The sequence below is a fragment of the Parus major genome, chromosome 13, assembly GCF_001522545.3.
Source record: "Parus major isolate Abel chromosome 13, Parus_major1.1, whole genome shotgun sequence".
NCBI classification, from domain to species: Eukaryota; Metazoa; Chordata; class Aves; order Passeriformes; family Paridae; genus Parus; species Parus major.
Window position 1 is genome coordinate 14377845 of NC_031782.1, and position 25675 is coordinate 14403519.

Genomic DNA, 25675 nt, shown 5'->3' on the forward strand with positions numbered 1-25675 from the left:
TACCTGTGGCTGCACATAAGAAATGACTCAAAGTGTTATGAAATTCTTAACTTGTTCACTGTGATTTGGATGCAAATTTGTAATAAATTATAATCATACAGAGCACACTATGGAATACACATATCCTACTGCACTTTGTGGAGCTGAATGCTCACTTAAAACCAGAATTTACTTTGAAGTTCTCCAATCAAAGAAGCCCAGCTGTGATTAAGACATTAAAATTAATTTGCTTTCAGACTTCTGTTTTGTCACTTTTATATTCTTTCTGTGCTATGAGACAGTAAAGTGCTTCCTTTGGAGGAGTAGGGGTGAAGGGGATGTTTAAAATTATTTGGATTTTAGCTGGAAAGTGTGTGTAAGCTCCTGAAAGTGAGGGGTTGAACTGTGTGGTGTGAAAGAAAGTTGCCAATCTGTGGAGAAGGAATAAAAGGGAAATGGCTGTGGAGGCTGAGGGGATTGTTGTGGGAGAGGGAAAATGAGTAGCAGAAAAAAGGCATGATTTGTCTGAGAGCAGGGAAGGAGAGAGCAGAGTTAAATATTGGGACAGAAAGGTTGAGGGAGCAGCATAAAAGCAGAATGTAACAGGAAGACCATAAATATCTGAATAACAAATGTTGAGTGTTAAAAGCTAAAAGCAATGAAGACTGCTAGAAGTCATTGAACAGGGTGGTTTTGTTTTATGTGAGAGGCATTTCAATGCTTTGGTGACACTTCTATAAATTCCTAAATATTGGACAGCAACTTAAAAAAAATCATGGGGTATAGTTAAATTTTTTCTTCTGTGAAATACTATTGCATGTATTTAAATTTTATAACTTTAAATCTTTAAATGCCCCTTTGTTTGTTACATTTCTAATCTTTCTTTATATAGAAGGAAATAACCCTACCATTATGCCTTTTGTATTTTCACAGAGTACTTGAGCTAGACCTGATAGTTAGAGATGAAGATGGAAATATCCTGGACCCAGATAAAACCAGTGTTATCAGCCTGTTTCATGCACATGAAGAAGCAACTAATAAAATCACTGAGCGAATTAAAGAGGAAATGGTAGGAATGACTGGCTGAACTCGAGGCTTCCTCTGTTAAAAGCCAAATAAAAACTTGCCTAAGGGTTGAAGGATGGAACCATAAAATTTGGTGGAAACTTTCCTCTGACTTAAGAGTAGACCCACAGTCTTGTGTTAGAAATATGGCTAAGCCTAAAACTGAATTGCATTTGTGCAGTGGATTTGGGCTGTGGGCTGGGCTGCAAGCTCATGTCTAAAGCTGTTCTTGATCCATTCTTGAATTCCTGTATGGAAATATGTCTCCACTCCATCCATGGGCTGCTCAACAGTCTGAATGGCACAGGGAATAGTTACACACTTGGAGTTCAGGCTGCAGAGCAGCACTGCCCACAACTTGTTTTCACAAGATCTGTGACTAACCTGGTTGTTTGCTAAGTGTTGCTGCTTGCTAGTCAGTCTGATGGAGCTGAAGAATTGAAGCTCACTGAGGAGGAGCTAGGATGAATTCAGCATAATCTTCTGGACACCAGAAGTTTGTGTGCCAAAGCAAAGCTGACAAGTGCATAAATTAAATCTTTTCAAATGCAAATCAGGTGACTACACTTCCTTGACCTTTTGCAATTTTAAACCTCTGCAAGGATTTGTGAGCCTCTTTGGTTCTTTTCTCCATTTATGAGATGGTAAACTGTAAAAAAGCAAGTAAAACACTAAACAGAAAATAGCTGGTTTGTCATGACACTTCAATAACACCCATGACAAATCACTGGAAAACACCTTGTAATTAACTGACAATATAAGGAAAATTAAACTGGGGAGTCTGTGATAGACTGTACTGACTTGATAGAGACAAACAATGGGTTTAGAAGTGTTAAGAAGCTGCTTCTTGGTGGTTAGCACGGGAAGTAGATAGAATTCAGGAGCCTGTTTTTGAGTCAGTGGACCTGCTCAGCTGTATCCTGATCTCAGCATGTTATTTGTCTCCTCTTCAAAGAGGCTGACTTCATTTTGCTATTGCTTTAGCACACTGCAACCCCACTGTGATGTGGATCATAGGCCTTCTGCTACAGCCTAGTGTGTTCAAAAATAAATTCTTTCAAGCTTGTAGGCTTGTCTCTGTGCTGACATTGTGGTACTTGCTCTTTTCTTTAAGAGTGGGGAGAATATTTCCCCCTTTACATCATTGCCTGAAGAACTGGCCTAAGACATGGGAGTCATAGAATTGCTCAAGGTGGAAAGAATTATGATAATTACTGAGTCCAACTTTACCAGAAAATAAAACTGCTTGTAGAATAGCACCATTTCAATTCATGGATTATAATTACCTGGTTTTCCTCCTCCTGAGCAGTCAAAGGACCAACCAGATTATGCATCATACTCCCGAATGTCTTCATCCCCCACACACAGCCTGTATGTCTTTGTGAGGAATTTTGTTTGCCGAATTGGAGAGGATGCAGAGCTCTTTATGTCCCTGTATGATCCACAGAAGTCAACAATTATAAGGTAAAGCTCCCTCCTCTGACTGGAGAAGAATAATGGAAAGCAAAATAAAGTAAAAAAGCAAATAGAAGCGGCCAAAATGAAGTAAAATAATTGCCAGTACGCTGTACTAATATAATAATGCAAAGAATAAATGGAATGAACCCAAAAAGCAAAGTAAAGCGTGGCCAGATGTCTTGTTGCTGTCTGCTACTAAAGGATTCAAATATTTTCATAGGTAATTCCTGTATTGAACATTTCAGAAGTTTGGGAAAGCCTGAGCCCGTTTCAAATTTTAGAGATTGTTCTAGATGGGCAATATTGTGGTGTTTGAAGTGCTGAAGGGGGAAGAGCAGACAAATAATTAAATTTATCAATTTCTGGGTAGCTTAAGATTCTTTGGAGTATTCCCATCAAATGATGATGGTAAAGTTGCCTCAAGAAAAAAAGATGCACATTTGTGTTATTTTCAAGTTACTCTTTCAAAACTTACTGTTGATACTTGTATAGTGTTTTTCTTGTCTTTTTAGTCAGGTCTTAGATTTGAACCATCACCACAGACTGCCTGTTATGCAACTTTTGTGCTGTGTAAAGGGAGAATTTTTTAATCACTTGACAGTTAAATATTTATCTTCCAAACAGTGAGAACTACTTGGTGAGATGGGGGAGTCGAGGCTTTCCAAAGGAAATTGATATGCTCAACAATCTCAAAGTGGTGTTCACAGTAAGTGTTTTCCAGGCTACTTCCATTTGTATTTGTAAATTAAATTCTCTTCTCTGTGGTCACTGTCAGATCTTCTTAAGAGTGACCAAGATGAAGAAGGAAGCAGAGGTAATCTTAGAAACAGAGCAAGGTGCCCAGTCACTAAATTCTTTAAGGCAGTGACAGTGCTTCTTCAGATCACTTTGCTGCCTCGTGAATTTCTTGATAACTTGATTTATTTGGTTTTATATTCTGTATCTCAAGATTGTGATTTTTTATTTATCTAACCTCATATTTTTTTCAAACTTTAAACTGTCTGTTTTTTCATTCTTTTGATGAGCTCAGGTTTTTTTGTTTGTTGAGTTTTGGGGGGTTTGTTTGGTTTGTGGGTCTTTTGTTTACCTTTCTTCCCCCCCCCATTGATTAATAAGATTCAGTTTATTACTGGAGTTCCTGTTTCAATTTCACAACTTGCTTTTTCCCCAAGTAATACTATGGTTCTTTTTTGTTTGTATCTTAGGATCTTGGAAATAAAGACCTTAGCAGAGACAAAATTTATTTAGTTTGCCAAATAGTGCGAGTGGGAAGGATGGACCTGAGAGACAGTAACTCAAGGAAATACACACAAGGGCTCCGGCGGCCCTTTGGCGTGGCAGGTACCTGCTGTCCCCTGTGCTAAGGCTGAATCAGAATATCAGTGATTTTTGCCAGCCCTGGACTAGTAAAATCTCTACCAAAACTTGTCAGAATACCCATGAGCTCTATCAAATCTGTACTCTTTGGAGTCAGTAAAGACTGCACCTGCATTGACATTTTAGTTCAAGTCAAATGCACTTTTGAATTTCATTTCCTAATTATTCATACAGTGCCAAGCTGTGCAAGAGAAAGCACAGAACCAATTTAATAACAGATTCCCTTGCAGATGAAATAAAGTCAGTGTTTATGTCCCAAAAGCACCACCAAAGCTTGATACTTGTATTCACAAGTTTGTACTAAAACTAGACTGAATTCTGCTTCTCTCCCCACAGCATGTGTTTGTAGTGTGGACTTTGCACAAAATGTTCTACCCCACAAACCCATCCCTGCTGGTGAAAAATCCACATTTACCTTGAGGCACAAGAGCGCTCACTGATAAGAGAAACTATTCTGAAATGCTCTTATATGTTCTGATGATTTTTCTTTTGTTCTTCTAGTCATGGATATTACAGATATCATAAAAGGAAAATCTGAAAGTGATGAAGAAAAGCAGCATTTCATTCCCTTTCATCCGTAAGAGCATCATAGATATCTTTTTTTAATATGTAAAAGAAAATATTTATTTGTCTACCTCTGTGGTTGTAACAATCTGTGAAATTGTTAAAGAGTAAGGAAGTTTTTCTTTAACAATTTTATGTTGTCATAGTGCTAATTTTTTGGGTATGACTAAATGGCATTTTAGACTTGCAGAGGTACCACAGCACATTAAATTAATGAATAATTCCACGAATGTGCTCCTTCAGACAGCTGGTACCATGTCTGATTTCACAAACCCAAGTCAAATAGTTACAAGTTAGATTTACAAGCAAGGATAACAACTATTTTATGAGATTAGTTCTGTTTAGAATATGAAAAAAAATCTGAGTAAAAACTGTGTTTCCTTTAAAAAGTAATAGAATTATCATATACTATCTTCAGAAGAAATGCCAGGGCAGCTGCCTAAAAATGTGATGCTCACAGATCAAATGAAGAGATACCAGTGGAAATACTGGAAATAACTCTCTGTGTCCTACATAGCACTGCTGCTATGTACTATGGAGGCTGAATTTAATTCTGAAAGAGCCAGCTATGACACACTGGTTTATTTTTTCACTTGCTTCCAATTTGACCCAACTTGCTTGCTATGTGAGAATTTGTTTCTAAATTCAAGAGAAACTGATACAAACTCCAAGTGAATTTCTCTGCCTGTTTGTCAGGGAACGTGGACTGAGCTGGAGTGGCACATTGGTGAGTGCATTCACCATTGTCACTGCCACAAAACACCACTCTTGGCGCTTGGCTGAATCTTTTCACTTCAGTGTACACACAATGGAATGTGAGTGGGCTGCAACTTGAGTGAGAGATAATAAAAATACCAGATATATCTCAATCAGGCAATACTGCAAAGACTGAGGCTGTTACTCACTAATGTTCTAAATGGTGTCTGATATATTTAGCACTTAGTTCCTGAGCAGACATGGCTGTTTCTCTTGCAGGGTAGTGGCAGAGAATGACTTTTTACACAGTCTCCTAAGCAAAATTACTGCATCCAAAGGAGATAGTGGTGGTCAAGGTAAAGTACATTTTTCTTGTTTTAAGTTACACGGTGTTTTTGTGAGACTTCATTTTATGTTGCAGCTGTAGTAACACCATGGAGGTGGGTCAGCTTTGAAGCTGAAGTGAGGAACCATGAGTTTGTTACAGAATCTTGGGGGCAATTTAAATTAGTAGTGACAGTTTTGCATTACAGAGCTTTTACTTTCATCTACAGGAAGTGGGGAAAGCAAATTCTTATCCCTGTTTTGGTGGGTAGAAGAGGCAATCATCTGAACACACTTTTTTTTTTTTTTCCTACTAAAAATGTAATTTTTTTTTCTTTTTTTTTTCTCATAGGTCTGTGGGTAACTGTGAAAATGCTGGTTGGAGATGTGATTCAGACCAGAAAGGATTACCCACACCTTGTAGACAGAACCACGGTTGTTTCTAGAAAGCTGGGATTCCCTGAAATAATCATGCCAGGTAGGAGGTGCTTTGTTCTGTGATAGGAAGGGTTTTTTTCTCATTCCTGTGTTAATAAGCATCAGCTGCTGCCTTACTTATTTCTGTAATGGCTAACTCAGAGGATCTTTAGCATTCACTCATGGTAAGTTTTGTTCCCATATTAGAGGCTTATATGAATTAGTGAAATCCTCGGAAAGTAGTTTCTAATTCTTAAACAGGAAAAATAAAATCCAGACAAATAAAAATATCTCCTTGTACATAACTTTCTTCTCCTACAAGAAGATGATGGTGGAGGTCACTTGAATTTTTAAATTAACCTCGTTTTTATTTTAACATATTGTTGTTCTTTGTTAATAATAAACAAATTAATTTGAAATACCTTGATTTCATTTGTTTGTATGACAAGATATTTCCAATCAAGATCACTTGGTGTCTGGCAGACTCCTTTTTAAAAAACAAATAACAAAAACGTCCCTCACCCCAACTCAAGGAAAATTTCGATCCTTTTAAAAGTCATATGAATTCGTTTGGAGGAGAGGATTAAAATGTGAAGCTCCCTCCAGAAAGAGAGCTGAGTATTTGGGGAAAATTCCGAATGGGATCATCTGCTACCTCACCAGCAGGTGTCGGGGCAGGACGAGAATTGCTTCGAGTCCCTCCGAGCTCCCATTTGCTTCTCCTCACATCACAGTTTTGCCTTAGCAAAGATAAAGACCTGAAAATTTAAGTTGAGATGAAAAATAATAATTTTTTATCTGCTTCAAAGCAAACAGTGTGCAGTTCAGCCGATCCTATGCTCTTAGAGCATTTTAATTGCTTTTTAACCTTTCAATTTCTCTTTTAGGAGATATAAGAAATGACATATATATTACATTGCTGTATGGAGATTTTGATAAATACAATAAAACAACTCAGAGAAATGTGGAAGTGATAATGTGTGTCTGTGATGAAGAAGGAAAAGTGTTGCCAGTAAGTTTTCTTTTTTTTCCTCCATGAGGGACATAGAAACATGAGCTGCATTTTTGATGTAAGGTTCAAATTACACATTTAATAAAACACCACTATTCAAAAAGTCAATTCCCTTACTTGTGTCATCTTATGACATCCTGTGACAAATAAGTTTCATGATTTTTAAAGTGATCTGCTTATTAAAGCCCTGTAGAATCTTGCATAAAAATGTATAAGGAATATTGGAATAACATTGAATGACCTATTTTAGCTGTGCCAAGGAACAAATGCTGATTCTGACAATTACTGCATTCTTACTCTAGGGTTTTGCTTGAGGAAATTCCCAGAGGAATGCAATTTGCACACTGAAATGTTAGAAATACCATTTCTGCTACATAACAAATGCTTGATTTGTGCCAGGAAGTCTGTGTCACTGTCACTTGGTCTAAGTACATGGCAAAGAAAGAAATTAGTGACAGCAATTACGTATGCAACATAAATATTTACAGTATCTTTTTGCTTGTCTATTCACATTTTGTAGATCCTTTGTCTTTCCCTTAGGGTTTATCATCAGTTTGGTATTCAGGGGGATTTTTGACCTGTCATTTTCTGAGCTTTATAGTGTTGGGATCGTGAGGGTGAAATCATAAAGACATTCTTGAGATAAAGATGGAGTAAAACACTGTGGTTCATGACTTGTTTATGAACTGCAACTAACTGCTTGACCTAAAATGTAAGATGAAAGCTTGAGTAAAGAATATTTTAATCCCACATAAGATTTGAGGTCCACACAACAAACTGTAGCCCTGATTACAAAATACTGCCTGTACCTATGACAGCACCTGACCATGCCTTGCATGCACAGAAGCTAACTCTATTCTGTATTCTGTCTAATCACATATAAATAAAAGCATTCCTTACAGAAATAAACCAAGTAGCATGCATTAAATCTTGCATTCCAATATTATGCATGCTCACTCCTGCAGATACGCAATTTCTGCAAATCTTAGGAGAAAGTGAATTTGTCTCGTTGTCTTTGAGAGGAAATATCACACCTGCTTTCTGTAGGTAATATGCCTTAGATATATTTAAGCAACAATTTTAAGGAGTTAATTGAATTGCTGTTGAATGCAAGTAATAACAAAAGTGACAGATTTTTCCTTTTAGCCTATAAAGATACCCCAAACCAATAGACTGTCAAACCCATGAATTTATATTAATGTTTCTCATAACAGGTATGAGTTCACTACACAGGAAAGTGGCTGGTTCTGTTTTGGTATAAAACCAGTTACAGCTGCAGAAGCAGCCCTTGATTTACAGTTACAAGGAATAGAACTTTTGTTCCAAGTGAATGTCACAGAGGTGACAAACAAGCAGGTGCATAAACCTTGAAAAGTCTCTGCTCAGGCAGATGAGACATTTCTTTCTGCAGTTTAATCCCTCTGACCAGACCATACAAATCATCCTCAGGTATCAGCATCACATTTTTCTGGTCACAGGGCATCCTGGTGTTTGAAGCAGACTTTTAAGATCGACTGGACTTTCAGCAGGATTATTGCACCTTTGCAGCAGTTAGTATAACCTGGATTGGATTAGTTGAATCTGTGCCTTCAACAGAGAATTAAATGTTTGCTTCCTTCAGGGACTTCAGTTTCATGTGTGGCAGGTATCAGTGTCCTGGTGCCTCCCTGTCCAGCTGTAGTTTTTACCCTGCAGGTACAGCTCAGCTACAGTCAGCCAGACCAGATGGATGCAGGCCGAGTCTTAGAATCACTAAGGAAAACCACAAGTTTTGAAGCTGATAAAATCTTTCACTTGGCTCTGTCCTAGTTCAGATAGTCTTTAAAGAATGAGAAATTTTAATTTATTATTGGTGCCTCTATCACATCTAGTTTGGAAGTCACCCCTGGTGTGCGGCCTAGAGCTCCTGAGAGTCTGCCGGAAGAAAGTATTTAAAAATAAATGAGAAATAAAATAATGAAGATGGATTTCTTTTTTTCCTTTTGTATTTCCTCTACTAATCGAGATGACATGTTGATTATTTAAATTCAACACATGGAAAAATCAAATCGATTTTATGTTCTTCAGACATCTCTTAGAGCCCACTGTGTGTAACCCCTGTAAAATGCACTTACACTGGCTGTACCCATAGATTATGGTAAATGTTAATTTTCTCTGTGTTCAGAGGCTTGGAAAATGCAGAGTCTTCACGTTAGTGCTTCCCCCCTGTTGGTGCTGTCGTGATTATTTAATTTTGAATGACGCCACGTCCAAATTCAAACCAGCAGCAAGGGCGGGAAGCGGAGCCCGTGAGGGGAAGCCGAGCCCGTGAGGGGAAGCCATGTCCCAGGGCCAGGGAGGAGCTCCCAGCTCCGGACTCTGAGGGGAGGCTCTCCGGTGACCTTTTGGGTTTGCTCAAGCTAATTTACCTAAAATTGCTCCAGAAATTACCCAGATTAATGAAGCACTAAGTACTCTTTATCCCTCCTTTTGTAAGAATGCTGTCTGCCTGGGAGCAGGGGACAAACCCGTCAGCGAGTACAGATCAGTTGTTTACTATCAGGTCAAGCAGCCACGATGGATGGAGACATTGAAGGTATGGCGTGGATACTTTCCACTTTATTTTTTCACTTCTTAATGCCTCACACAAAAAGGTTATACAGCATCAGCTTCCTCCAAAATACATCTTGTCCCTGACTACAGCCGAAGCATGAAGTCTTAGTCATACATCAGTTATTAGAGATACATGATCACTGAGGCTTGAAATTTGGCCTAGAAAATGATGTGTAGGTTTAGTTCAGCAAAACAAATGAGATCATCTTAGATAACCTTATGTCCTAAGAGGGCTCATCAAAAATGAAATACTGCATTTTTTTCTATTTTGGTGAAACAATGGAGATGAGGAGCTTCAATTAAAAAACAAACAAAGCCAAACCAAAAGCCAAATGAAAATACCAACCCCCCTCTTCTGATTTCAAAAAGAAAATGCTGTTACTTCTCTTTAGAGACACACTAATAATTACCTAATCAAGCTTTAATGTTTATGATTGGAAAATGCCCAGAAGTTGCCAGAAACAGTTCTTACAAAGCAGTAATAGGCTTGCATGATTTTTTTAGGACTAAATAGCCATGTATAACAAGCTTGCAATTATTACCTTAAGGGGAGATACCTGTGATGGTGAAGGACAGAGAGGGAATGGAAGTGTGATTTGAAACAGAAACTTATTCGTTGTTTTGAAAACATTGACCCATTCTGTTTATTACTTATTATACTTGTTCCTTTTTTAAATTATTTAATAATTCAATCTTTTGTACAGGATCTCTAAAAGTAGGTCCTGTTGAAAAACATAATTAAGGTATTGTTCAGTAAGATTTGTGAAGGGATGTTGTGAATGCACATAAAGGTGTGCAAGTCCTTTAATTTTTAGAACTATAAAATTGATAATATGAAAAATTGTGCTTTCCCTTACACAGTTTGCCTTCTTTGTTGCATGTTTGACCTAAAGTATGGTGTTTTAAGAATAAAGCACTTGCAAATTCCTGTGATTCTTCTCAAGGCTTTACACTAAATTTAATCACTAAAATACCATCAATTTATTTTGCTGGAATTTTCCTATCCTTTTCACCTGTTTAATAAATTGATTGCCAATTTCTGTATCTGAAATGTGGAAGTTGCTTAATGCAGAGGTGTTTAATTCTCTGTGGTTAAAAGGGTGAGCAATAGGACTAAACTGTAATTATTTTCTAGAACCAGTGTGCATTAACTCACTGGGTTCTGTGCTTCATTTCTTTGCTGGTTCCAGACTTTGAGCAAAGTCTACCAGATCATTGCATATCAGCCACCACTTTGCTACTTGAAATGGCCTGTGAAAGGCACTATGGAAACAGAAGAAGTAGGGCTTATTTATTCTAAAATAGGTGCTCATTATAAGTGAAACCACCCCCCATAACTCTCATTATTTTCTGATTTTACAAAAGGTATCAGTTCCCATTGAGGACATGCAGAGGATTCATCTGCGCTTCATGTTCAGGCACAGGTCGACTCAAGAGTGTAAGTAGGGAATTTTTACTTTAGTGAATTTTAATTCATCGATGGGTAGTCAACCCAAAATCTTTTGCTTTGTAGCTAAAGATAAGGGAGAAAAGAATTTTGCAATGGCCTACATAAGACTAATGAAGGAGGATGGAACAACTCTCCATGATGGCATCCACGATCTGTTAGTCCTAAAGGTATGGGCTCAGATTACTTTCTTTCTTTCTCTCACAAAATGTCTTTTTTCACACTGTTGCCTTTGACTGCATTGTGTATTTACTTAGTGCTAGATTGGTTTTATTATTCTATCAAAGATGATACTGCTGAACAAAATGAAAAGGTGCAACCTGATCCATTGTCAGTTAACATTGCTCTGCATTTTAATGACATAAAGATGTTATCTAAGCAGTGAGACATGATCTTTTTACTGATATTTGTGTTTTTGGCCTTCTGTAGTATAGAGCAAGTTGTGCTGCAGCTCTGTACTTGGGTGGGTATCATTCCTCTTGCTGGATATGGGAGGTGTTTGACTGACTTAAATCTTTATCTCATGAATAATCTGGGAATGCAGTCTTAGGAAAATGCTTATTTTAAACAACTCTGTAGTTCCTCAGGTACAAAAGTGAAAGTTTCAACAATTTGGGTTCTGGGTGTGAAGAATAGCTTTAGTTGCCACCAGCTGGAAACAGCATCTTTGACTTTGTGAAGGAAGCAGGGAACAGATGTTTCAAATTTTGTTTGCCTTCTTGGAGAGTGGTGTCTAGCAGGAACTAAGAATCTGAAATCACTTCCAGTACAAAGAAAACTTAGGTCATTTTTCAGCACTCTTTGATTACTAATTACTCTCAGTAAACAAGTTTGCTCTATCATTAATACCAAGTGAGTTGCATGCAACTAAATCAAGTTGCTTAGGCAAGCCAAAAGGGATTAATGGCAACATAGAGTTATTTATCTTCTCTTCATTGAAACTATCATTTAAAATATTGAGACTAGAAGGAAAATTGTGGACTGTGTGGTTAATGTTGGTTATGAAATTCCACCTAATTCATTTCTGCATCAGCTCAGTAATTTTTTTTGAAGTGATAGAATGGATGAGAAATGTTAAATGGAGTTGACCTAGTTTATGGTTGTGAGTAACAGACAGATTTTCTGACATATGCTTGCCTATTCTAGTATTAAAAACAGTAATTGTAAGCTGTGTTTAAAGCAGTCATACACCTGGCCTCTTAAAAAAAGTAACTTGAAAACTGCTAAGTTTAAACTGTCTTTAGACATTGGATCTTTTTGAGAGACTTTTGGATCAAAACTTCATCTTTTTCCCATTGTCTGTCTTGTCCCAAAAAGAGAAAGTCAAGAGTTTCTTTTGCTTGCAGAAATCTGGGAAGTAATTATTTGGCAAGCCTGATACAACTATAGATGTTGGTACTGCTGTGTGTTTTGCTGCATAAAGGTTTTACTTCTTGTCTGTCTAGCACTCTTACAGTCAATTTTTAACCGTACCTCTTTGATACAAAGTAGAAACTGCACATCTGCAGTGACTGAACCAGATAAAACTGCAAAACTTTGAAATGTCTTTCTAGATCATGGTTTTTGCATCTCCTCGTTCATTTGTAGACTAAAGGTCTGCAATTGAGTCATATCTTGTCACAGTGCTGTAGCTTTAAGTGACGTCTCAAATTCATCAGGGAAATTTTCTGGAGTAGTTTTGTTAAAGAAACACTGTTTTCTCTAAACAGTGAGGAGCATGATTTTTATTGTCTTTGTCTAAAACTCCTTGCCTGTCTGGAGAATCCTAAGGCCCAGAAAATCTGTGGGATTGTGGCATGGAAGTTGATGAAAGAGAGGAGGGAAAAATCTCTGTTGGCTCTCTGTTTTTTACTGTTCATTCAGGTGAAAAGCACATATTTTATGTCATTTAGTTACTGCAGCATACTCTCTAATTTAAAATGTAATATTACTATGCCCTGATCTTTTATATTCAAGGTCCAGGTATAAAGTTATAATGAGGATATCAAAACAGTGCTTCTATTCTTTCCTTACTCAGCCCTGTTTTCTGCTTATAAGTTGTGTGCAGACATTATAATCATGTCTATATCCTGTGTACAGTCTTCACTATTCTTCAGTGTTCCACACCCACTGACATTTTCAAGAGAGATTTGCTCTTGCTTTTATTCTGCTGGGGGTGTCACCCCTCAAATCCCTTCCTGCCCCTCAATTTTTTTTTACTTCTCTAGAAAGTACAAAATAAGTCTAATTTTAAATCTGGTGGTGTGAAATATGTAATGAACAGTGTGTTGTTTTTCAGGGGGACAGTAAAAAAATGGAGGATGCTGGTGCTTATTTGGCATTGCCTTCTACACGTCTGCACATGGAAAACAAAGGAGCAACCTTAGTCAGGAGCTCAAGTATTGTTGGGGGGCTTTCAGTCAGCTCAAGAGATGCATTTTACATCTCAACTCTTGTTTGTTCTACAAAGTTAACTCAGAATGGTATGTACCTTCTAAGGAGGTGGGAGTTTTAGAAAGAAAACATTTGCACAAATGGATAAGCCAGATTTTATATTTTAATGTCTGCCCATTTATTTTCTATCAGTGGGCTTGCTGGGTCTCTTGAAGTGGCGCATGAAGCCAGAGCTGCTTCAGGAAAACCTGGAAAAGCTGAAGATTGTGGATGGAGAGGAAGTAGTGAAGGTAAATCTTTAAATTGCTATTCAAATAATAGTTATTCTTCAGGGCTCTTCATACACAATGCCTTTGTTAGTCTGCAAAGGACATGAGCAAAACTCTTCATTAGAGGGAGCAAGAAAACCAACAACTGGACAGTATTCTTCACAGAGCTGGCCAGCTTTCCTGCTACTTCTTAATTTCAGATATCTCTGCTACTGGCTATTGTTGGGTTGGGGGATTTCTAAGATTATTACTACTAGGAGATGAAGATAGTAATGATAAAATATTTTCCACACTCTCTATTCATCTATTTCCCTTTGTCTATCTGAAATATTCCAAACAATTCCTACTGCTTTCTTTGCAGTTTTTAATATTAATTTACATGTTGATATTAAATCCAAGAAGTGTTATGTACCCAACAAAGCACTTTCTTAACTTAAGGAGTATATGAATAAAAACTGTTAGTATTTTGGAAAATGGCAGATACTGTTACCTTTGTGTCTTTAAACATAAACATTAGATGTCTCTGGTGACAAGGAATGAGAATTACCAAAAAAAAAAAAAGGAAGAGGAGTGGATTTCTTAAACCAAAGATTTGTGTCCCAAGTCACTGAGGTACTTTGATTTAGAGCAGAATTTGAATCAGACCACAGCAGCAGGAAAATTCTTTTTAATCAACATGTATATGTGAAGATAGCAACCACTAATCTGTGTCACTAAGGAATGTAGTTTTAGCAAGTTTTGTCATTTATATAATTTTTTTATCTTTTCCATAAGCTTTGAGCTAAGCATGTATTATTGATTGCTCATGTGTCTGAGGATGTAGGTTCTTAAAATTAAACCAACTAGAGCCTAAACCCTTGGAAATGTTTTCTCAATTTAAGTGATGCTTCAGTAAAGGTAGTAAAATTCTAACTTGTGGAAAACCAAGTTTACTATCAGAAAATTTTCTTGTGAGATTTTCATGTTGAATTGGTTATCAGTTTGCCTTTTCATATTCTGCAGTTTCTCCAGGATACATTGGATGCCCTGTTTAACATCATGATGGAGCATTCCCAGAGTAATGAGTATGACATCCTTGTCTTTGATGCACTGGTAAGAATCAGCACCAATGAGTTTATCTGTCAAAGTAAAGAACCTTAGAATTTTGAACACACTATCAAGTTTTTCAGTTCAGAGAATTAGTCTTAAAGTCTTTATAGAACAGAGGAATATTACTCAGTAACTGAAAATCAAATTTCTTTTAAAACTTAAATAGTAAATTACCAGAAATACTTCTAGGAAGATAATATTTAAGTTTCCAATGTGACTCTGGCTAATTGTGTGTATGTCTGTTTAGATCTATATCATAGGGCTCATTGCAGACCGTAAGTTTCAGCACTTTAACACTGTTTTGGAAGCATATATCCAACAGCACTTCAGTGCAACCTTGGCATACAAGTAAGTTTGTTTTCTCTTCTTTCTCTTTTTTCCTAAACCTCCACCATCTCATAAAGAAAAGTAAATCCTGCTTGTGACTTTTCTGATGTAATTTATGGTGACTGTTGTTTTGATGCTGCTGTTTGCTTCTCTGCTTCTGAGACACATTTGATTAATAAGTGGAATTAATGAACCCACAGCAAATGATTTGGGGTTAAATGATGCTTTGGCATTTGTTTTCTGTCATCTGGATTTTGCTGTGTCTGAGCACTTCACCTGTATCCTGTCACATTTGTCAAAAGATGCTTTGCTCTCCATTTGTATCCCTGGCCTTAAGCTGAAATGCCTCAAGTGATGACTTGAGGCTCTCCTTAACCCATTTACATAGACTTCCACTTTTTTTTTCACATCAAGCAAACTCAAAGGCAAAATAATTATTTGGGAACTGTCAAGTTTTCATATGCTTTTTAGTCTGATGTTGCATCAGGAGGGGTTCAGTGCAGTGAATTTTGGTATTTGTTGCATGTCCTGCTATGAAATGGAGTTGTAGTATTTATTACATGGTCATGCCAATGGGTGGACTTGTAGTGGATTTTTTATTTATTTATTTGTTTTCAACTTTTGGAGCTTCCACATAACACCCAGATGGGAAGACATGGACTCATAGAAAAGAGTAAAAACTGTGCAGATGTGTTATACACCAGATTTAATCTTAGATTCCTACTTTGTTTAGAATAGGCTTTTGCAGATGATGTAGGATAAAATGACTGAATTGTGAAGGAAGTTAACATCTTCAGCTGGTGCTGATCCTTGGGATGTGCTCTAAAAGGATGGATGTGGGGTTTTAATCTAAGAGGATAGATGTGGGTTTTTAATCTACCTGATGTCTCATTCTGGCAGCTTAATGGAGTGGCAGAATGAAGCAGAACTTTAATTTGGAATATGAATAGTACATGGAAGACCTGAGCTGAAGGTTTGGAATAGTTGGGGATATCTTCTACTGTCTGTGCTGAATTTGCATCAGTTCTAACTCAACACGAAATGTCACAAAAATCATGCACTAGACCATGAATTTCCTAGGGTTGAAAGGCAGCAGTGCAAAATCAGCCCTTTCTCACACCTCAGTAAAGTTGAAGTGAGCTGGGCTCAGAAAGCTCTATCATAAGCTATGTGCTCTTCTTCAATCCTCTCTCAGTCCATAAGTAACAAGCACATGTAATTTAATGCTTTATTAAAGAAGAGAAAGGGTACAGAACCTCTCAGGACAGCCTTATTTGCATAAAATATTTCTAAGACTTACCTGTCTGGGAGTATCTGATGATTTAATCAGTGTGATAGAGGCAAAATAATAATGTTTATGATTGCTCCCCACATCATGTGTTTTCTTGGCATTCAATGCACATCATGAGAGATTTACTCTGGTTCCAGTATCATTTATAAAGTACGCAAGTGTGTGTGGCCTAACTCCTAACTAGGAAGGAAATACTGTATCCCAGACATATTATAACCATGTTATGACATGGTTGGTTGGCCAAACTGTCACCTATTTATTCAGTTCCTGTTGAGTCATCCTTTCTGCTGGCTTTTAGAGAGCTCTGAGAGGGGTTAACATGCACTATACCTACATACAAGTTGGATAAATATTGTTCCAACTCTGAGCAGCTAAAAGGAGAAAATGGAAACACACAGTGGATCTAATGCCCTGGAGGCTGAGAGGCTGAAAGCACAATATTTTGGTCCTGACATGTGAGTTAGCCTGGGGATGTGTATTAGTAACATAGAGGTTTGTTTGTTGGCTGCTTGTGTAGGGCAGGGTCCCCATTTTTGTAGAGATGTAGGGAAAAAAAAACCCAACCATCCTTATCATGGCTGTATTAAGATCAATATTGCATCATTGGTATTGCTTTAATCACTTGAGATAATTCTATAGCTACAAATTAAGGAACTTAGTTTTAGATGAACTTCTGCTCATTTGTATCTGGCTGTGTCTTTAACAAAAAGTTGCTTTTAGATACAGAATTAAGTAGTGTTTAAATAAAGTAAATTATTTAAGCAGATATTGTTGTGTACTGGAATATTATATTTACTTGCTGTTAATTAGAGCATGCAGTGGTGTTTAATCACTGCTCAGTGGAGGTAAGCAGAAGGAATATTTTGTGTTTCTTTGTTACAAACTTCTGTAAAGGTGCTTCCAGGATTGTGTAAAGTCATGCTGCTTTTTTGGGATTTCAGATTTCTCTCTTGCTTGTGCAGCTAAGAATTTATTCCTCATTTGTTTATACTGACAGAGTTTGTGCAACATAAATCCAGAAATACATACAGTCTGTTTTCTTGGATGTGCTTGACTAAGCATGAACATATATTTAGAGCTGCCAAAGACGCTAAAGAAGGTTATTAAAAAATAATAATGACAATTATTTTTTAAATTATTTTTAAACTTCAGGAAATTAATGAGTGTTCTGAAGATATACTTGGATACTTCCAGCCGAGGGGAGCAATGTGAACCTATCCTCAGAACTCTGAAAGCACTGGAATATGTTTTCAAGTTCATTGTTAGATCAAGGACATTATTTTCCCAGTAAGTACTCAGACATTGCAATTTAATTAGCTGTCTAATATCAGACATAGAAGGAGACCCGAGAAATAGAAAAAGTTAGTTCTAGAACAGAGCTGATTTTTATTTTTACAAATAAAACATAAAAACTGACAACTGCTCTAAAATACAGACATTGCTGAGATAGTTTTTGTAGAATGAATATCCAAAAATCTGCTTTCTGAATCTCAGAGTAAGTTCCAGAGATGGATTTGGTAACAGCAGCAGGTTTCAAAGGGTGATTATTCTTTGTGTCAGGTGGCTTGGCCTAAGACCAGTGGATGGCCAAACGTCTCAACAGATGGCTGGAGGCTGGAGACTTGTCCTTGAGAACATCGTGTGCAGCCCCTCACACCATGCACAGAGCAGTGTCATTTCAGGAACCATGCTCACACTAAATTTAGAGTTTTGGACCTCCTCTTAAGGAATTTATAGGGAAGTCTCAATGGACTGGATGTGTGTAGCTCAGGCAAACATAAGTGTAGTATTTACAAGCAGTATTCAGGTTTAGGGGAAAAGGAGGAGGGGAGAACAAAGGAAATGAAAAGCGGAAGGAGAAAAATTGCACACTGGTAACTGTACTGTCTCCATATACCACAGACCATTCCCTCAATTCTTTTCTGCTTCACCTCTCTCCATTTATTTATCCTGAGCTGGTTTTCCCCTACAGCTAGTTCTGATTTCGCTTTGTGGCTGAAGGACTGTAGGGGCAGAGGTCAGGCAGTGGCAGCCTCAGACCTGTAGGGAGAGGGAGTGGTTGGGTGTTGTGTTTGTGGCTGAAGAGGAAGGTGTTCTGTTCCAGCTGTCTTATGCTCAGTGGGAGCTCTAACACATTTTCCCTCTGATATTCCACTGCCCAGTAAAAAAAGAAATCCATATAAATTTACAGGTTTTTTAAATTTGTTTACTTGCTGGATGATGATGTTTTTGTTGAAGTACCTTAGAAATATTATTGTCTCTAGGAACTTACTATTATAGATGGATACAGGTAAACAAGGTGTAAAGCTATATAAGGGAGGAGATTGTGCTTTGGAGAGCTGAATACAACTTTATATTTTTATCATAGGTGTAATGGCAGAAAAGTATATTAGAGTTTTGGAGAAGGAAGCATTGTGTAGAGGATTATGGAAAATTTCTTGTCTGGATGAAGGTCAGAAATCAGAAGGGTATTTTTCAGGGAGAACTTTGGTCCTCATTTTAATCCCTTGTGTTATCTTGCAGCTAAAAGTGTTCATTGGACAATCTGTCATAAAGTGGGTAATTGCAATGTGTTGCATTGCAGTAATCATAATCACCTGAATAGGTAATAAGCTACATATACCTACTCTTACTTAATTACAGGTCTGAAACTCTAAATTCATGGGACAAATAGTATTATTGAAAAGAAAAGCAAATGACACTGCAATACCTAACTTTAAAAAGAGATTTTTCTCTCCTGATGGAGCAGAAGAGGCAGCACTTAGCTCACAGTATTCTACTCACATTTCAGGATTCTCTTGTCATCTTGGCTTTTTTCTTAGCTTGTTTTTCTTTAACTCTTGACAGCTGTTTCACATAACTAATTTCACATGTCATCAGTGTTTTTACTGTTTATGTAGGTAGTGTTTAGTACTAAGAGCCAGTATGAACAATACAGGAGAGATAATCTGAGGGATTCAAACTTTAGGACAGGGAATGGAGAAATAATGGAGAGAGCTCAATTTAAATGCACTTTTAAACTTTTAAGTGTCAAATAGAGACTTTTTTCAAAAAGCAGAATGGTTAATGGGGCCAGTAAAAATAGCTCTTGGAAAAAGTGGCAGCAGCAGCAGAAGAGAGAAATTGTCATAATTTGTGAAATGTATCCTTGAGTAGCTCAGTTGTAGTGGGGGGAAAAAACCCATCATTTTTTTTTTTCCTTTTTGCATATAAGTTACTTTGAAAGTAAAATGATTTATACAAGCTCCAATCTGGGAGGTGTCATGCTTTAGAGGCTTTTAAAACAATTGAAAGTGGTTATTGTAGTGTTCAAATGGAAGAATTCTTACAAAATACAGTGAATAGCAGTTATAACCCACCAGGGAAATATCTATGTACATAATATTGCATCAACTTCTGAAATATATATTTAATGTTTAATCTGTTGCATTTGGGAGGATGTAACTTTCTAATTTTGAAAGGATAACCTAATGCATCTCTCAACAGATTATATGAAGGCAAAGAACAAACAGAATTTGAAGAATCAATGAGAAGACTCTTTGAATCCATCAACAACCTGATGAGAAGCCAGCATAAAACTGCCATTTTGTTGCAGGTTGGTGTGTGCTTGGAAACCAGTTGGATTTGGTTTTCTATATTGATTTTGTACATGGGCTTTTTATTTTTGTCCTTTTTAAATCAAGGAAAAGACACTCAGGAAATTTCTCAATATGTCTCTTTTGTAATTCCCCTCTATTGGAAGAGCAGGTTGTTTGATAAATTTGGAGCCTAGTTTGAAAAGGTCAGGACAAGATACGCTTACAGAAATTCTGTGAATGTAGTCAAGGAAAGAACCAGGACACAGATGTTGGAATGTTTCAAGCAATCTAATGACTGAAGCCTCCAGTGGGACCTGAATGTTTAATTCTTGAGTTTCTCCAGATAATGCTAAGCAGGGATTCCACCACCTTTAGTTGGGAAAATAAATTTTATTGTCTCAGTCTTTGGGAGTTCCACTGTTTAAACTGAAAATAGGATAAGGGTTTGCCATTCATGTCAATCTCAGTTATTCTAACCCTTCAGAATCTAATGTTTTAAAGAAAACTAGAAAACAAGGGGCTATTTGCATCATTAATATCAAATAATTTGCAGTTCTGTATTAATATGAAAAACTATCAAGATTTCCTGTAGAGTGAAATGTAGGAGATTTATTAGCTGCAACATTGATGATTCATACATTCTTTATTAAAAACTGATTGTATGCATTGGGCTTGAATTTTCATCTGGTTCTGTGTTTTGATTCCTTTTGATATGACTTAGATTAGAAGTGGAAGCCTGTGAAAAAAGCCTGTGTTGAATAAAACCTCAGGTGGCTGATCTTGAGATTTGTATCAGCTGACGTTTTGCATGGAGTGTTTAATGTGCAACTGCGAAAGCTGAGAAAGTAAATACCAAGTTAATTGTATAATACCATGGTTACAGTAATTTTATAAATGCATTTAAAAATCAAGCAGATACTCTGTTACTTGATAATTCTGTAGAGGCCTTCCTGGGAATAGTTTGTACATTTCAATGCTGCATCAGAAGCAGGAGAAACTTCTGAAAAAAAAAACCCAAAACATCTTTAAAGTAATACTGAAAGAGTTTATATAATAATGTTTGCTCCTATGGTACTTGCACTAATTAAGAAAGAGATCTTGGAGGATTTGATGCTCATTGGGGAGAGCATGTCCCATCACTGGTGTGGGGTTGTCCATCTGTCTTTCCTCTGATGAGCAGGGCAGTTTCCTCTTGAGAGTGACAAGAAAGGCTCACACAAAACTTTTTCCTCCTTAACAGTTTTTGGGTGTGCAAGGGGCAGTGGTGCCCCTGAAAGGCTGCTGGGAGTGTTTCAGAGCAGGTTGTAGAGCCAGTGGCACTGTGACATTGCATGGACTGAGGAGTGTGACTGTGGTTACCCCCATTTCCATATTTCCATGCTTAATGCCAGCTCCTAGCATTGTACCTGTTTAGCAAACATGTACCATATATTGGTTGATGTTCCTCAGAAACAGAACCTTGAAAACAGAGCTGAGCATCCCTGAGAAGGACTAAAGGATGCTAATGCTAATTTTAAAGAGCACATCCTTGTGTTTCATAAACAGACCAGTAAACAGTTATACTTTGATCAAAACCATGTTGAAAATCAAAATTTTTGGTTTCTAATGAGGGCTGTCTGTTGTGCAAAATGGGTCCTATTTATTCATAATTCTGAAGCACTAGTGGGCTTTGGGGGTCTCTAAATCTGCATAAGACACTGAAAGTTTTCTTTTTAGCAGGAACCTTTAATGGTAGATGTGAAATACTGGTTTATATCACAACTTTGCTCTTGTTCTAGATACTAATGGCTCATACAGCTTTGTCTCTGAGAGCAGCCTACAAAGAGATTGCTTTACATACAGTAAATAAAAACTACTGTATTCATGTTATAAAATCCTGATAAGAGAGGCGTGAAATGAGCACTGCCCAATTTTAATTTAGTTCTGGCTGCTGGAAATAAGTTTATTGGAGGAAAAAAATATAAAATTAACACTTCCTCCCACTTCATCATGAACTCCATAAGCAGCCACAGCTTTCTCAAGGGACAGTATTTCTGTGCCTGTTTGGAGGAGATTTCAGTGCTGGTACTTGAGACTCCTGCCCTGGTAGGTGGATTCAGGCCAGAAAATGGAGATAATTTCGAGTGAGAGGGAGGAGAAAGTAGTAGGAAAAAATTCATAAATCTGCTTCTGCCTAAATCCAACACTGATTTCCCTTGGGGTAGTTGAGATGACAGTGATGGATGTTGTAGTAGTACAAATTAACTTTGCAGAGTAAGGGACAGGTGGTTATTCGGTGATTCTATGGACACAAGGGACCCCATAGATGTTACAGTTTGTGTACCCAGAGAGGGAAGTTCAGAGTCTGTTGGAAAAATACTGGAATAATCAGAATATTAAAACTGGCTTAAATCTGTTACACTTGGAATTATCATTGATAAGTGGAACATAGATTGATAGGATCAATTGAATGGGTACAAGTAGATTATAGTCTGAAGATATCAGAGAAGAAATTTTTAGGAGCCCTGGAGAAAGTTGAAGTAATTGAGTTTCTCAGGATATTAAAACTTGAACTAGTTTGCAGAGCTTTTGAATGTGAATTTTTAACTCTTATTTCATCCTTAGCTGTCCAAATGCTTAGTGGGTTTTACTGTAGATGATATAAAGAATTCTTTTGAAACTGAGGTCTCTTGGTCTCTGCTATTCTTAATTTATTTTATTTCTTTTTAATTTGGAACTCAGTATTTTCACCTCTAGTAATTTCCCAGCTATTTTTACTGATAGACTCACACTCACACTTGCATTGAAAATTAATTCACTCAGGAAAGGATTTTTTATAAAATTGTATTATGTGGAACAGCCTCATCTATGCCAGAAGCACTTTATTGTTTTAATTTAACTTTATCTACTGAGTGATATCTTACTTCCTGATCTGTTAAATGCTGTATACGTTTACAAAAAGTTAAAGATATCTTTCCAGTCCTTGTTCTGAAGCTGACTGAAGTGGATTGAGGCTTTGACTTATTGTAGTGCCTGAGCTTTGGGAAGGGCAGATATCTGGTTCTGTTTTGTAGTACTTTCATATAAGCTTTGAACAGCTAAAGACTGAATTGTTAATTTTTTGTTGGCAGACTGGAAATGTATATATTAATCCATATTAGCCTGTTTTAAAAAAAAAACAACAAAACAACTTCAGGAGTTGGGCAAGTTATCTTTTTTGTTTAAAGATGCAGACAGAATGCTTCTCAACTTCAGCACTGTAATTAAGCAACAATTAAGATTCTATTTTCAATATCCCTGCTGTGCTGATGTGTAAGAGCACCCATCTGAGCTGCAGAGTGGCCTGGCTGCATCTGAGTGCAGAGCTCCAGGCGTGGTGCTTTGTAAAGCTGGCCCTTGGAGTGGAGGCTGGGGTGGTTTCATGCCACCAGTACAAGAATCAATGTGCAGCTGTAGGGTAAGGATTCCTCCTTTCAAGAGGATTTTTTACAGATTGCTCCTGTAATTATTTAAAATAATTCATTCAGAAGTTACACTGTCTTTACAGCGGTAGGGCTTTCTAGGCACTACACTTAAACCTTTCTTTAATTTCTTTTGTCAGGGATGATGTTACAGCTTTGTTGCATTTATCAGCTATTCTTTTGTAACCATTGCTGGTGACTCTTGTAGATTTTAGAGAGATTTTTTCATTAAGTCTGTACTTCTCAGGGAGAGAATCCTTGAAATCTGGAAACCTAGAAAGGAGTTTCCAGAAACTGCAAAGAGTTTGGTGAAGGGAGGCTCAGGGGTTAGGGGGAATAGAGGAGGTATCAGTACCTTCTATCCTTTGTCTGAGCAGTCAGGGAAACAAACATATTAGTGGATGTGTTTTATGTCTGTTTAAATCACTATTTCTGGGGAATAAAATTGAATGAATGATTTTTAAATTTCAGATTATATGTTTTTTACATCACCCTACTGTTGACTTGTAGTCTGTGAGTGTGCCCTTTCATTGACCAGCTTGTGCTCTCAACCTTAATTTACAAATCAAACCTCTGCTCATTTTCCAACTGTTGTGTTCCCCAGCTGACACACCACGTTTGACCTACAGATGGTCTTGTCTGCTGCAAATGTCATCTCCCCCCTGCTCACTCCTAGGCACTGATTTGAGAAAGCACAACTCCCCATGCTGTGCATGTTTTCAGAAACCTTAGATGACAAGTTCTCAAGGTCATTGAAACGTAGCATAAAGAAATTGTCTGTGGCACTGGAAAGTATGAAAAATAATGGAATATGAAGCTGCTGCCTTTCATTCTTCCCCAAGCAATTTTGACCCACCCTACTGCTGCAGTAGATTCTAAGGACTTTATGGATCTCTGTACAGTTTTCTTATGAGGGAATGAGGCTAGAAAGGTACTGATAATGATGCTCTGCTTATGGTGCACAAAGGGGGATGGCACAGTAACTTCTTAAAGTTGTCTTGATAGCAAGTAAAATTAGATTAAGAAACAGAGCACCAGTGATTTCTTCGACTGTACTTTTCATCTCATGGTTACTCGAATTTCATGAATATGTATAATGTAATACTGCAAAAAGAGGGCAGCTAAAAATAAGCTTGGTCAGGACTAAAGGTTAAAATAAATTTAACTGTACATTGTATATGTAAGAAATAATTTTCTGCAGTGCTGTGGGTTTATCTGTATCCTGCTTGAAAAAATAATCTCTTAGGGTTTGAAGAATGCAGAACATCTTGTACTGCTGACTAGGAGATTTTAATGACTTCATTAAGGACAGTGCTCAATTGTATCCATAGTGCATCATTTGAAGCAATTATTGCAAATGAAACTTGTGAGTCTAAAATAGTGCAGGGGATATACTCATTATTGTACTTCAGCTGGAGCTGTGGATCTGCAGAGAGAGCTTGCAGCTCTATCCTTCCCACTTCCCTCCTATGCAAGTGTAGATCAGGGAGCATGAGAAAGCCAGACAGCACAATAGTCCAGCTGTCAGTGGAGTACTACTTGAAATATTTTCTGGCCGCTGGTGGCTCTCTCTTTTATCAAACATCTTTCACAGTACCTGTGAATTGCTGTAAAATGAAATTCAGATGCTGCTGTGCAACAAGTATCTGCTGCTTGAAAAGCGAGGAGCAGCAGCACGAGTCTGAACTCAAGCTGGAGGCAGTTTCCAGCCCAACACAGGGGCTTGTATGGGTGCTTTAAATAGCCCAGGGATTTCCCAAGATCAGTAGAAGATTTCATCTCTTTTTAAAACACTCCTTTGACCTTTCTAGGTGTGTGTATGAGTGTGGGATGAGATCTGCAGGAGAATGACTTTATCTGAATGTATCATATGCCAGCATTGAGTTTCTTTGAAATACTGTATTCACTCATGCTGCAGACTAATCAATCAAGACATAATTAGTTTTTTGTTTTGTTTTAATTTTCTACTGCAGTGGAAGCTCATACAAATAAAACTATAGATTTATTGTGTTTAAAAGGTCTAAAAGAGCCAAAGAAAGCTGTGCTCTGATTGTCTTCATTCTAAGCCCCCTACTCTCAAGAAAGAAATTTTTTAACAAGGAGCTTGCTGTGTGCAGGTAAGAGAAATATTGAACCTGTATAGGCTACTATCACATAGATCAGTAATAGAAGGCTTCACATGACTTTAATTTAGATTTTAGGAAGATGTTAGTAGGAATTCCCACCCTAAAGCTGCGCAGTGAAGTACTGCAAATCAGTTTTTATGCATATTAGCCGTAAGTGTTAGTGGTGATTTTGAGCCTGAAATTGCCTGCTCAAGTTTTCTTGTCCATGTAAGAATAGTAACTCGTCTCAGCCTTGTCAGGGTAAGGTTTGA

The 25675-nt window shown here is 37.3% G+C and overlaps 1 protein-coding gene across 1 annotated transcript in view; it reads left to right on the forward strand.

The window, feature by feature from the left end:
• DOCK2 (dedicator of cytokinesis 2) overlaps positions 1-25675 on the forward strand; it is a 154622-nt gene that overhangs the window by 14359 nt on the left and 114588 nt on the right. Inside the window, exons 7-23 of the mRNA XM_015641547.3 lie at positions 913-1048; positions 2354-2508; positions 3127-3208; positions 3708-3843; positions 4381-4456; positions 5419-5495; positions 5816-5941; positions 6768-6892; positions 9369-9467; positions 10850-10922; positions 10998-11101; positions 13210-13393; positions 13497-13594; positions 14576-14665; positions 14910-15010; positions 17433-17567; positions 19767-19875. Of these exons, the coding sequence (XP_015497033.1) occupies positions 913-1048; positions 2354-2508; positions 3127-3208; positions 3708-3843; positions 4381-4456; positions 5419-5495; positions 5816-5941; positions 6768-6892; positions 9369-9467; positions 10850-10922; positions 10998-11101; positions 13210-13393; positions 13497-13594; positions 14576-14665; positions 14910-15010; positions 17433-17567; positions 19767-19875 (1906 nt within the window). The remainder of the gene's footprint in view (positions 1-912; positions 1049-2353; positions 2509-3126; positions 3209-3707; positions 3844-4380; positions 4457-5418; positions 5496-5815; positions 5942-6767; positions 6893-9368; positions 9468-10849; positions 10923-10997; positions 11102-13209; positions 13394-13496; positions 13595-14575; positions 14666-14909; positions 15011-17432; positions 17568-19766; positions 19876-25675) is intronic.